Genomic DNA, 12,134 nt, shown 5'->3' with positions numbered 1-12,134 from the left:
TTGTTGCAAGAGTGTTACTGCGTCAGTGCTGCAGTTCCAGTATTGATGTGGAAAAGGTAAAACTAAAACAAGTACAAAACGTTTATATCTAAGCCTTGAAAGTTTTGAAAAGGAAGTAACTTCCTTAGCTTAAGGTGACAATAAACCAAGAAAGGTGCCCATAGTTTTCTTGCACCTTGTTCTTTCTCAGTTGCACAACTACCAGGCTTGTGTACATGGATTTATTTCCTCCTTTTATGTGTCTTTCCTCCATATAAGCAGGCCAAGGCTCCCTCAGTACAGAACACAATGGGCCAACAAACTATCAAGGGTCTTCATGATTGAAAGCTTGCGTACTGCTTTTCGTTTCACAAGAGCTTCCAGATCATCATGTCCATTGTTTTTTTTGTGATCAATTGTTTTTAATTATTTATATCATTTAATAAAACAAGGATCATCAGAACACTTCTATTTGGTATATGATAGTACATAGTCGTAGACATTACACCTTCCCTAAAATACACCATATATTACTTGCCTCAAGCATTAATCAAGGTGATGGTATGCAATATTCAAGATATACATACATTAAACAAAGCAACAACAACAACAAAAATAAATAAGTAAATAAAAATAAAACAAAATATTAGTGAGGCAAGACTAAAGAGAAAGGAGAACACGTATGAGAAGAGCCAATGTCAAACATAAGGTAGTGTTTCTGACTGACCCATCGAGCCCACTTGTGGAAGCAGAGGAATAGATTTACCAACGATGGTAGAAAGTGTTTCACAGACAATTTTCCAGAAATCCATTACTTTTGGACATTCCCATATCATGTGAATATATGTCCCTGGCTTACCATAAGGGCAAAATGAACAATTAGGAGATTGAAGTATTTTCATTTGGGAGAGTTTCCTTGGAGAATGATAGAATCTGTGTATGAACTTATAATGAATGAATTGGTGATCGAGACTCCTTGATGAAAGAATGCCTCCATAAGTGTTCATAAGTGTCCATGTCCATGACCATGACCATGTCCATTGTTGAACTACCCACAAACAGTTTGGGTCTTTCTGAGCGGACGGGACATACGTCACCGCGGCGGCGCCACGCCTCCACTTGCTCGTTGACCATCAACTCTGCTGGCTTCACATGACGAAAGGCGAGCTCATCCGACACTGTGCCGGGATGAGCATTGTCTGCCAGGCAGGGCCCTTCATCGCTGGGTCTCCATTATGACTCATCTGCACTAAACACCCACCACCTCTCTCACTGTGCAAAGCTTCCCTTTGTGCTGCTGAGTGTGTCTCATCCAGCACTTGAAAGATGAGTGCTGTGTCCCATCCTTTTGAGTAATAGGCCCATAATGCAGGAACGTCAAAACACAGCGTCGTCTATAACCAGCGGTTACAGAATATGAACAGGAAATTATTGTACTGCAATGTAGAAGAGTCTGAGCAATAGAGGAAACAGAGGGAACTCTTTAAAGGAGAAAGCTGTTTTGCATGTTCTCCCCGTGTTCCTCCCACATTCCGCAAGTCAGGTGGATTGGAAACCCATAGGTGTGAATGTGAGTGAGCGAGTGAGTGAGTGAGTGAGTGTGTGTTTATCTGGGTTTGCCCTGTGATGGACTGGCAGTCTGTCCAGGGTGTTTCCCGGCCTTCTGCACAATGCATGCTGGGATAGGCTCCAGGCCCCAGTGACCCTGAGCAGGAACAAGCACGTAAAAAACTGAATGAATGAATGAAACATTATATTCCTAGTGATAGCGTTACCCGTAGCCTACAGGATGCTGTGCTTGATGGGTAACACAAAAACATAGCAGCCATTTTCCAGACTGTCTTAGTCTTATCAGAGAAAAGTTACTTTACTGACTGACTTCACTCAACATGCCCACAGTGGAAAATATTCTAATGAACTCATCAAATTCAGACAAGACTTCAGGCAAATTAAAAATTGACACATTACTCTAACTCGTAAGTTGTGTACACATTCACAAAGGTTGATGCACAAGTCCAAACATTCGTGGACGAATAATGTTAGTGATTTGAGCCGATAATACTAAAATCGAATCCATTCGACTCCACTGGACACAACGCCTGCAATTCCTGCCCTTACCACCGGGTGGCAGTAACGAGTCGATCAGTCGACCAGCTGGATGTTTTCCTCCACGCCCATGATGTCGAGACGTTTATGGTAATTCAAATTTCCGCATTCGGAGGTGCAGTAGAGCTGTGCTCTGGCAGTTGTAACGTTACTTAGTATCAGACTGATAATGGCAAGGTTTCTTACCAGGCTTAACTTTAGGGGATGCATTGCCACTCAGATTAGAATGGCATCTGACCAGGTAAACTTGTGTCGACTTGTTACAGATGGCGTTTTGAATGCTAACTTTGTTTGACAGCAAGCTTGCTAACGTTAGCCAGGCTAGCTAACTATCGAGCTTAATAAGAAAGAGTGAGTCGACATGTTGGAGCTACAGTCTGCTACTGGACAGTGGATGAACTAAATATAAGTGCTTAGTAAACGTATTTACCTATTTTCAGGGCTAAATAAAAAATATGTGCACGCTCGCATCTTGGCTCATTGCTGCAATGTCATCACTTGAGAAATATTTATAAACTACAGAGCTCCTTTCTCAATCAATGGGTGTTTATGTAATCTCTCTAATTGCTGTCAGCTAATCATGGTGTAATTTGATTCAAACAATGTCGATGAAGCATTCCCTCTGCTTACTGTAGCTTGGTGAGCTGGGCAAAGGAGCAGGGAAAGGAGGAGGCGGGGGAGGCTCAGTGAGGGAGGCAGGAGGAGCTTTTGGAAAGCGAGAAGCAGCGGAAGAGGAGAGATACTTCAGGTGAGGTGCATCCCATCCTTATAATAATCCAGTGGGCCCAAGCCTGTAATATGTCAGGGTGAAATCTCCTGACCCACTTTCACCTGAGGAAATGTTTTCCAGTTTTTCACTTCTTCTTCGCTCTGCTTGAACCTGCAGGCAGAAGGAGAAGGAGCAGCTGGCCGCCCTGAGGAAGCATCACGAAGAGGAGATCGACCATCACAAAAAAGAGATTGAGCGCCTGCAGCGGGAGATCGACCGCCATAAGGGCAAAATCAGAAAGCTGAAACATGACGACTGAATCTTGGATGCCAGTTATCATTCCTCTTCATCGACACTCCGACCTTAAACACGATCTTATTGCCAAGTCAATGATTATCAGATATTGATTGATAGGCTGCCGGTCAAGGCAGATGCTGTATGAGATTATGTATGACACAAAAAAATATTAAAGTGCTTAATTTTTCATTTACATGGAGGTTTTTGTCGCCTGTATACATGTGTGAAACTCATTTGCATCTCTCCCATCTCATTTGCATGTCAGTCAGCTAGATTTAGATTGCACTCTATGAATAATTTTGTTGTCTAGGGAAAATATGTTTTTCATATTCACGTCTATGTAAATGTCCAGAAAAAGGAATCTGATTGGGGTTAAGTCGTGCCAGTCAAACCTTGATATACGTGGTTGGCTATCTGAAGATAAAGCGCTCGATTTCTCTACCCCGCGCTGTCCGCTGACAGCCTGGGATCCGCTCAGGTTGAATTACATTGTCACTGGGCCGAGTTTTTCTCTCTTTTTCGGGTTTGTTAATGAAAAATAACAGTTAGCTTTGTGCCTTGTGTAAAGTACGTTTTGAGCGAAATGTAATGTAATTGTTTTTGTAGTTTTGGTTAGGCCACATGACGACGCGTCTCCCGCATTCACAAAACGAACGCACCTCTTGCACGCAGTTCCTCCTCCAAATCTCGCGTTGATCGCCGAGCGGTGGCGTTGTTCGGGCGACGACGGGACCGTCTGGAAATCTGTCTCGTGGGTAGACCTAAACGTATTATTCATAATAGCTGTTTTCCGTACGTCTAACACGCTAATTGTTACAGAATTTAATTCACGCTACTGTTATTTTCCCGAAATAGATCGGTAAGTCTTGCTAACTACGTGTTTGCGCCTTTTACGGCGCGTCTGTATTTGAATTCTGAAAGGTGTCTTTCTGCACCGCGAGGCCTTCATTTTAGCCATAACGATAAGCTCGTTGGCTAGCCAGCAAGCTAACTAACTGTTTGGTTTCGCACACATCGAGAGTATGATTTGTGGTTTTCTGTTTGACTCTAAATGTTGTAAAATCTATTTGTTTATATTTATTAACCATTTTCATGCATTCAGACTCTCTGCATTCAATTGTAGAATGATATTTGTATTTACCTCGTTAGCTAGCAAACTGCATGTGAAGGGGGCGGGACGCTGGCTTTTAGAGGTTTCTTTGAAAGGGGTGATGGCAAGATTTGCCAGGCAGACGTGACATTACTGTGCCTTGTACAGTACCTAATAAACCTGTATAAATAGTTGGTGCATCTGTTAGTTCAGATTGATGTCAGTTAATTGACCTTGTTTGTAACAAAAACAAAGTATTACTATTCGTTTGCAGGCTAGGCTCTTGTTTCAGCTTTCACATTTGTTCTGTGCACGTTTCACATCAAAATATTGGTTTGAAAGCGAAATAGGCCATCACCCAGAACGGGCCATTTATTTTATCTTAATGCCAGTCGTCACAACACACATTAGTTTAAAAACTATACACCAACTAGTAGCCAAATTATGATTGTATTGATAAAATCTTTCTTACAGTTTGGGTTATAGAAATGCTGGATTTGTTGTCCACTCCTCTCGTTGAAGGGGAAAAAGATAAACAATATGTTAATTTAATTACTTGTCTTATTGTTGTTTGTTCTTAAGGAGAATGGCTGCCGCTGAGGTGAACGGTAGCTCTGCCCCGGTAAAGGAGGAAGAAGAACCCATGGACGTGTCAACAACACACACAGAGAACTACCAGACGCTCATCGATGCCGGGCTGCCCCAGAAAGTGGCTGAAAGTCTGGATAATATCTTCCAGACAGGTGGGCAATTGGGTTAATTATTGCCTCAGCAAGCTATGATATTTCATATTTATCAGTTTTGCTTGAGTTCTGGGTATCTACTTGAGCCTGAAAATGACTTTGCCCTGTAACTGCAGGTTTGGTGGCTTATGCTGACCTGGATGAGAGGGCCATTGATGCGCTGCGTGAGTTCAATGAAGAGGGGGCGCTTACCGTGCTGCAGCAGTTCAAAGAGAGCGACCTGTCCCATGTGCAGGTAAGGACATGGATTGCATTCTAATTCTGTTTAAAATACATTTTGTGTTTGTTTTGCAATGTTGTTACAGATAATCACGTTTGTTTGTTTGTTTGTTTTTATCCAGAACAAAAGTGCTTTCCTTTGTGGAGTCATGAAGACTTACAGACAGAGAGAAAAGCAAGGAAGTAAAGTGCAAGAGTCCACCAAGGGCCCAGATGAGACAAAAATAAAGGTAAACTGTTTGGGCCAAGGCTTGTGGGAAAGTAGGTCAATGCAGTGGCTATGAAACTGGACCATATGAACGTGCATCTGCCGACATACCAGTAATGTTTTGTTCTTCTTTTTCAGGCTCTGTTGGATCGGACAGGATACACCCTGGATGTCACCACAGGGCAGAGGAAATACGGAGGTCCCCCACCTGAGGAGGTGTTTAAAGGAACACAGCCTGGGATTGGAACTGAGGTAAATAATCATAACAGAAACTTAACAGACGGCATCACTTGATTAAGGGCCTTAATGTTTTAAGTAATGTTTTAGGTAAGGTGATAAGTATCAAGTCTGTGCTCTGGTAACACTATCTTGACATCTAATTGTATTGTATGCTTACAATCCTTAAACCTGTCCCACCTGTTCCATCCCTGTGTCTCAGGTGTTTGTGGGAAAGATCCCCAGGGACTTGTATGAAGATGAGCTGGTGCCCCTCTTTGAGACGGCTGGTCCCATCTGGGACCTCAGGTTAATGATGGATCCTCTTTCTGGTCAGAATAGAGGTTACGCCTTCATCACATACTGCACCAAGGAGGATGCACAGGAGGCTGTGAAGCTTGTAAGTCAGTATGGCAGGGTATTGAAACACCATATCTATCCACGCTGTGCCAATTTTATAATTTTCAAGGCATTGAAATGTATCCAGAAGCTTCAAAATTTTGGATCACATCAATTAAGTCACACCTTTGGTTTTCTTACAGTTTTTTGCATTTTTCTTGAAGAGATCTGCTACTCATGGGCTGATGCTATTCATAGAATGAAACTTGTAGTAATGTTTAATAAATAATATACTTTTGTTTCATTTAAAATGGAAAAATGAAAAAAACAAAAACAAATTTTTAGAAACGGTATCAGACCCTGTATAGGTCTCAAATTCCAACACCCAGTCCTATATGTCATTGATTCTAGTTTTGTTTTCCTTCTTGCCATACAGCTATCAATAGAAACAAGGGTTGGGATTCAGCTCAGCTGTGGCTGGCTTCACACACCTGTTGTTCATTCATAATTCATTTCACACAACAATTGTTGACCTCTTTGTTTTATTTTCAGTGTGATAACTATGAAATCCGGTCTGGGAAGTACCTGGGAGTGTGTATATCTGTTGCAAACAACCGCCTGTTTGTCGGATCAATTCCAAAGAACAAGACAAGAGAAAGTATATTGGAAGACTTTGGCAAAGTTACAGGTCAGTCTTAAGTCAGTTTTGTCATTTCTGTGGCTTATTAATATGCTGTCATTTTTCCTCATGCAGTAGTATTCAAACTTGAGCTTTAGCTGTTAACTTATGTTCATGGTATTATTTTTCTATCTTCCAGAGGGTCTGCAGGAGGTGATCTTGTACCACCAGCCAGATGACAAGAAGAAGAACCGTGGCTTCTGTTTCCTGGAGTATGAGGACCACAAGTCCGCAGCACAAGCCCGCCGCCGCCTTATGAGTGGCAAGGTGAAGGTGTGGGGGAACCCAGTCACTGTAGAGTGGGCCGACCCCGTCGCCGAGCCAGACCCAGAGGTCATGGCCAAGGTAAGCAAGTGTCTCACTCACTCACTCACTCTCTCTCTCTCCAATACACAACAACCATGTCCCGTTTTACATGGTATTAGAAGCATTGTTTTTTCCCTACATAGGTTAAGGTACTCTTTGTAAGGAAGCTGGCCACACCAGTGACTGAAGAGCTTCTTGAGAAAACCTTCTCTCAGTTTGGAAAGCTGGAGCGAGTGAAGAAGCTGAAGGACTATGCTTTCGTCCATTTTGAGGAAAGGGATGCTGCTGTGAAGGTGGGTTGTCCATGCTTTGCAAAAGGTACTTTGCCTGTCACATAATTTATTGTTATTCATTGTCATGAATTGTTTTGTTGTTGTTAGGCAATGGAGGAAATGAATGGGAAGGAGCTAGGGGGAGAGGAAATTGAGATCGTCCTGGCAAAGCCCCCAGACAAGAAGAGGAAAGAGCGCCAGGCAGCTCGGCAGACCACCAGGAATACAGGGTGAGGCAGAAGAGCAGAGAGATCTGATTGGTCAACTGTCTGAATAGCTGTTAAATCCGATAACATTCAATCTAAAATAAGGAATTCAGTGAAAGTGATTGACATTATTCTCCCCTCTGCAGGTATGATGACTACTACTACTACCCGCCTCCTCGTATGCCCCCACCAGGCCGGGGCAGGGGCCGCGGTGGCCGCGGCGGCTATTCCTATCCACCAGATTACTATGGATATGAAGACTACTATGACGACTACTACGGCTACGACTATCATGACTACCGTGGTGGCTATGAAGACCCCTACTACGGCTACGAAGACATGTACAGCATGAGGGGCCGTGGTGCTCGCCCCAGCAGGGGGGGGCCTCCTCCACCTAGGGCCCGTGGAGCGCCGCCGGCACGAGGCCGGGGGGGCTACGCCCAGAGAGGGCCACCCATTGGTGGGCCGAGGGGCGGCCGCGGCGGGCGGGGAGCCCCCTTCCAGCCGCAGAGGGGCCGCGGTCCTCGTGGGGCCCGGGGCAATCGCGGGGGCAACGTTGGCGGGAAGAGGAAGGCAGACGTGTTTAACCAGCCTGATTCCAAGCGCCGCCAGACCAACAATCAGCAGAACTGGGGGTCCCAGCCCATCGCCCAGCAGCCCCTGCAGCAAGGGGCCGACTATTCCGGTAACTATGGTTACAGTAATGACACCCTGGAGTTTTCACAGGATTCTTATGGGCAGCAGTGGAAGTAGATGCACCAAAAGGTATTTGTCAAAGTAAGCGACAACAAAAAAAAAAAGAAAAAAAAATAAGGAGATTGGGCCCCAATTTTTGATTGACTTTTTATTCTTCATCCCTCATGAAAAAATCTATTCACAGAAAAAAAATGGACAGACCCCAGAATTGGCTCAAGTTGATTGGCTGGAAAGCGTTTTGGCTGAAGAAGTGAGCGTAACCGTTTTGCTGAATCATTTCTTACTCCTACGGTTACATTGGGACATGTGTCTTAAAACACACAAAACACTTTTATTGTTACCTTTTGTTCCTGATTCTTTTAAAGCCACCAATGAACATTTAAAAAAAAAAAAAGTGGACATTCATTTTCAAAAGTCTGAGAGGACATTAAATCATGATATTGCCTTGCAGGAAGTTTGTGTCCATGCCCCCTCCCTCCCCTCCCCTACTTGTACTCCCTTTATTTGTGGTTTCTCATAGTTGCTTAGGGACTTGCTTGTAAATAAATGCATATGGTTAGAGCTTCATATTCATTTTTTGCAGTGGTGGAGAAAAGAATCCACAGGAAGGAAGGAAACAAAGTTTTGTAACGTTCAAAGTGTATGCCTAGCATTTCTAGAGGTAGACAAATTGTGTTGTTTTTTTTTAAACTGATATCATCATAACTTCCTATGTTTTCTTTGAACTTGCCCGATAGAATTTGGTTTGGCTTATCTTAAGAGCCATAGCAGTTTGTTCTCTGATGTTCTTTGTATTTATAACTTTTACGTTTGTTCCGTTTCAATAAAACTCAGTTGAGCATCAGTCAATTGTCAGATACCTCAAATTCAATGTTGTCATTCAATATTTGATTTGATTTCTACCTCAATTTTCACATTTGGATGGAGATCTTCTTTTACAAGTCAAATTTTTGTTTTGCCTCAAAGGATAAGCAAAGACTCACTGAAATTGTGCAATCAGACAACGGGACAAGAGAACTCTAATGGTGTTTGGGTGATAGAAGGATTTAACAGGATTTTAACCCTTTATTTTCCAGTGCATGTTATATTAGACTGCAGTCATTCCTTGCTCTCTTAATTCTTGTAGTGAATATCACAGCAATACCAAGAACCATTAAAGAATTCTGTCACACTTAAGATACTGTGGGAGCTATATTCAGTTAAACAGCAACCTTGACTGTTGAATGGATTTGTACAGAAGGCCTAAATCATCGCTACTCAAACGACAGAAGAGTTGTTGAACAGTCATTTCTAATCCCACAATCATCATGCACAGCTTCCCAACCACGGTTTCTCTCCTTTTGAAGACGCTAAGGATTTGACCATCCAAAGGGTTAAAATTCTTTCAGTTCACATCTGTGCTTTTGCCGTAGCAATTGCTCATCTATTGCAATTTTTCTTTCCATAGCAAAGTGCTTTGAGAATCTGCCTTTTGGTACCATGATATCATTGTATTTTGTTTGATGTCTCTGTCCTCTTATTCCAACCTGCCTAGGTGGAGAAGCATTGAGAGCGGCACCGCTAGAGTGAGGAACTCACCTGAACGGTACTCAAGGGTGAGCTAGCCTTGCACAGAGTACTGTCTCCTCACCTGCAGCTAATTTTAATCACTGGAGAAACTAGTCATAATTACACTATATTCTTTTTTTCCTACTAATATACTGTACTATGAATCATACATTTTTATTTAGTGGGAGTCGGATTCTTTTCAGGTCGTGAAGAATGCCAGTTACTTCAGTTGACTGAAGAATCAGTCTGTAAATATTTAAAGTCATTGTAGCCCGGAAGTTTCGGGGGTTTAGTAAACATAAATGAACCGTGCCAGTTCCCTCCATAAGCCAATTGACCAGCCATGCACAATCCTTAGTGGCCAAATGTCTGTTTCATTAGGTTGGATTAAACTGCCAAAAGGCGGACAGTCAAGGATTTGGTAAGCGCTGTAAAGCCCAAAACCCTGCAGACACCTGTTATATGTGTTGGCCTGCTGCACCATAATCACCTCAGCTGTCTCATGACACATTCCTGGAGGGGGAGGGGGGCATTTCCCCTCTTACACCGCTAGAGGTAGCAATTTTATACAAGCACGACTAGTAGTCCATTGTTCTATTAATATTTGTCATTTCCTTTATTGGTCAATTCCTGAGTTGGAAAGGTATTGCATGGATGATGGATTATAACTATAGTAACTGGTCTTCAAAATTCTTCAAATTGCAGTGGGTTTGCTGAATTAAAAGTTGCCAAAATTGGCTGATGTTGGAACAATGGATGTGCCTCGAAACTGATGTTTTTACTCTTTAAGACCACAAGATGGCAATAGTTGGTCTACAGTAATGTGTTTTTTTTATTTATTTATTTTTGGTTTGCAGACAGGTAAGACACTGACGTAGGCACTCGAGTCTTATTGCTGAAAGCTGATTCTATAAAATTAAACATATTTAGGTTTGTATTGAAGAATTCTGTACTTTATAGTGCCGTTTAAAAACTTGGAAGTCCTTGAACAGCTTCTCAATTAGAATTGTTTCTTTATATGTTGCCTCTTGTCACCAGGCAGTAAGGGAGCTGCCCTCTGTCCATGTGAATGAAACAAAGAATTCACACGAACGGAAAGGACTTATTGGTAAGATGTTCATTATCTGAACTAATGCCTAGAATTGATTGTTTTTACATTTTTATCTATTTGATGCTGGGTGTTTGCTGTCACAGTCGTCTCTTTATGACCCCTTTACCTCCCAGGGCATTAAGTCACAGATCCAGCCGAAGTGCTAACACAAAGTAGTATTTCAGATAACCAAGATTTGTTAAAATGCCCTTTTCTGTGTGGCCCTTTTCTAGTTCAGTCAGGAGACTATTCTCCATAAGATGCAAGTCTGGGCCGTCGCAGGTTGAACTACTTACAGGACTGTGCAACACTCAGGTCCTGTTCCCCATCGTAGCTGCACTCATTGGTGCACTAGCTGGCTTCCTTGTTTACAACTCAAAGCAGAAGGTAAAGGTGAGAAATGATTGTGACTTGGTGCAATTACATCAGTATTTGTACATGCAGTGGCTTGTAATGTTTTGCAACTTCTCTGTCTCATCTGTTTAGATTTGTCGCATTTATACTTGTATTGATGTTGATCTTTCCATCTTGGGTGACTTTAACATCAAGTTGCAAGTAGACAAAAGGGGTGCATGTAATTAAAATTAAAAGATAAAAAAATAATAGGCACATTCCAAGCTATTGCATTTCCAAGCAGGTATTCAGGGTGCTGTTGGTGTTATAGTTGCTTGCTTAGTAAATCCACACTGGTCTATATTTACAGCACTTTGTAATCTTAAAAAAAAAGTCATTATTTTTTGTTCTTATTCTAATTATTCTTAGTACTGATGTAGACTTGTATCATGTTTTCCCCCATTGCAGAAGCGGTGGGAGGATGCAGCCTTGTTGGTTCAGCATTAGGCCCTGACCCTGAGAGAGGGTCTTGGTGCAGCTCATGGACCGGATGTGAGCCAGAGGCTGCAGGCTGTGAAAGACCCAGAGCTCCATCTAGGACAGGAGGGTCAGCAGACAGACAGCCGCTTCCTTAACCAGCCCGACTGGTCCCAACATGCAACAGGACAACCTTTTTAATGGCGGGCATTGAAGAAAGATTACTGTTGATCTTAAGAGAAATTATCTGTATTGAATACATTTTATTTACCAAAGTAAACCATTTGTGTGTGCATATGTTTATTTACAGATAAACGTTATTGAAATAGTTTTTGCTTTATTCCTGAATACATTCAGTGAGTATGTCCAAGTCATCTTTTATCACAAAAAATAATTAAACCTGCTTATAATCCCGTTTATAATCATAATGGCAAAGAATTTCATTTTCAGAAAAAGGTTATGATTTTTTAAACATTTGGGCATTTTAAAATTTTTAAACATTTGGGCTCAGTTGCTTTTGAAGTCATTCAGAATTTAGTAACACTGTTTACTGTGGCAGTGTTCCTAATTGACAAAGTGGTTTCTCACTGTATATCAGACTGACTGACGTTACCAGGCAAC

At 42.2% G+C, this 12,134-nt stretch overlaps 2 protein-coding genes across 6 annotated transcripts; both read left to right on the top strand.

Moving 5' to 3' along the window:
• The first annotated feature begins 2,190 nt into the window (after positions 1 to 2,190).
• On the top strand, positions 2,191 to 3,284 carry atp5if1a (ATP synthase inhibitory factor subunit 1a). The gene is made up of 3 exons (XM_071528039.1): positions 2,191 to 2,326; positions 2,721 to 2,833; positions 2,972 to 3,284. Exons 1-3 carry the CDS (start codon positions 2,255 to 2,257, stop codon positions 3,111 to 3,113), a joined length of 327 nt encoding a protein of 108 aa, XP_071384140.1. The 5' UTR covers positions 2,191 to 2,254; the 3' UTR covers positions 3,114 to 3,284.
• A 521-nt stretch (positions 3,285 to 3,805) lies between these two features.
• Positions 3,806 to 11,781, top strand: LOC139651179 (heterogeneous nuclear ribonucleoprotein R). 5 transcript variants are annotated; one of them, XR_011695695.1, is made up of 15 exons: positions 3,808 to 3,950; positions 4,764 to 4,924; positions 5,041 to 5,159; positions 5,266 to 5,373; positions 5,490 to 5,603; positions 5,791 to 5,967; positions 6,459 to 6,594; positions 6,725 to 6,930; positions 7,035 to 7,184; positions 7,272 to 7,393; positions 7,516 to 8,054; positions 9,600 to 9,660; positions 10,652 to 10,721; positions 10,937 to 11,090; positions 11,505 to 11,781. XR_011695695.1 is itself a non-coding variant. In XM_071528036.1 (13 exons), the coding sequence occupies exons 2-12, from the start codon at positions 4,768 to 4,770 to the stop codon at positions 9,632 to 9,634; spliced, it is 1,863 nt and encodes a 620-aa protein (XP_071384137.1). In that variant the 5' UTR covers positions 3,808 to 3,950; positions 4,764 to 4,767; the 3' UTR covers positions 9,635 to 9,660; positions 10,652 to 10,910. The 5 variants fall into 5 exon arrangements, 3 of the variants coding, with proteins under 3 accessions (XP_071384136.1, XP_071384137.1, XP_071384135.1); XR_011695694.1 differs by having other exon boundaries at positions 10,937 to 11,096; XM_071528036.1 differs by lacking the exons at positions 10,937 to 11,090; positions 11,505 to 11,781 and having other exon boundaries at positions 10,652 to 10,910.
• Positions 11,782 to 12,134: the final 353 nt, after the last annotated feature.

Source organism: Centroberyx affinis, unplaced genomic scaffold, assembly GCF_046629955.1.
Source record: "Centroberyx affinis isolate AG114_WGS23_722 - 3 ecotype Tasmania unplaced genomic scaffold, CSIRO-AGI_Caff_v1 ptg001602l_1, whole genome shotgun sequence".
NCBI lineage: Eukaryota > Metazoa > Chordata > Actinopteri > Beryciformes > Berycidae > Centroberyx > Centroberyx affinis.
This window is presented reverse-complemented; position numbering and strand designations above follow the sequence as displayed.

Excerpts from the sequence above, each read along its gene's own strand:
- atp5if1a (XM_071528039.1), top strand. The coding sequence starts at position 2,255 with ATGGCAAGGTTTCTTACCAGGCTTAACTTTAGGGGATGCATTGCCACT. Across the intron at positions 2,327-2,720 it reads TTAGAATGGCATCTGACCAG|CTTGGTGAGCTGGGCAAAGG; the intron begins GTAAACTTGTGT and ends TGCTTACTGTAG. Across the intron at positions 2,834-2,971 it reads GAAGAGGAGAGATACTTCAG|GCAGAAGGAGAAGGAGCAGC; the intron begins GTGAGGTGCATC and ends TTGAACCTGCAG.
- LOC139651179 (XM_071528035.1), top strand. The coding sequence starts at position 4,768 with ATGGCTGCCGCTGAGGTGAACGGTAGCTCTGCCCCGGTAAAGGAGGAA. Across the intron at positions 5,374-5,489 it reads CAGATGAGACAAAAATAAAG|GCTCTGTTGGATCGGACAGG; the intron begins GTAAACTGTTTG and ends CTTCTTTTTCAG. Across the intron at positions 7,185-7,271 it reads AAAGGGATGCTGCTGTGAAG|GCAATGGAGGAAATGAATGG; the intron begins GTGGGTTGTCCA and ends TGTTGTTGTTAG.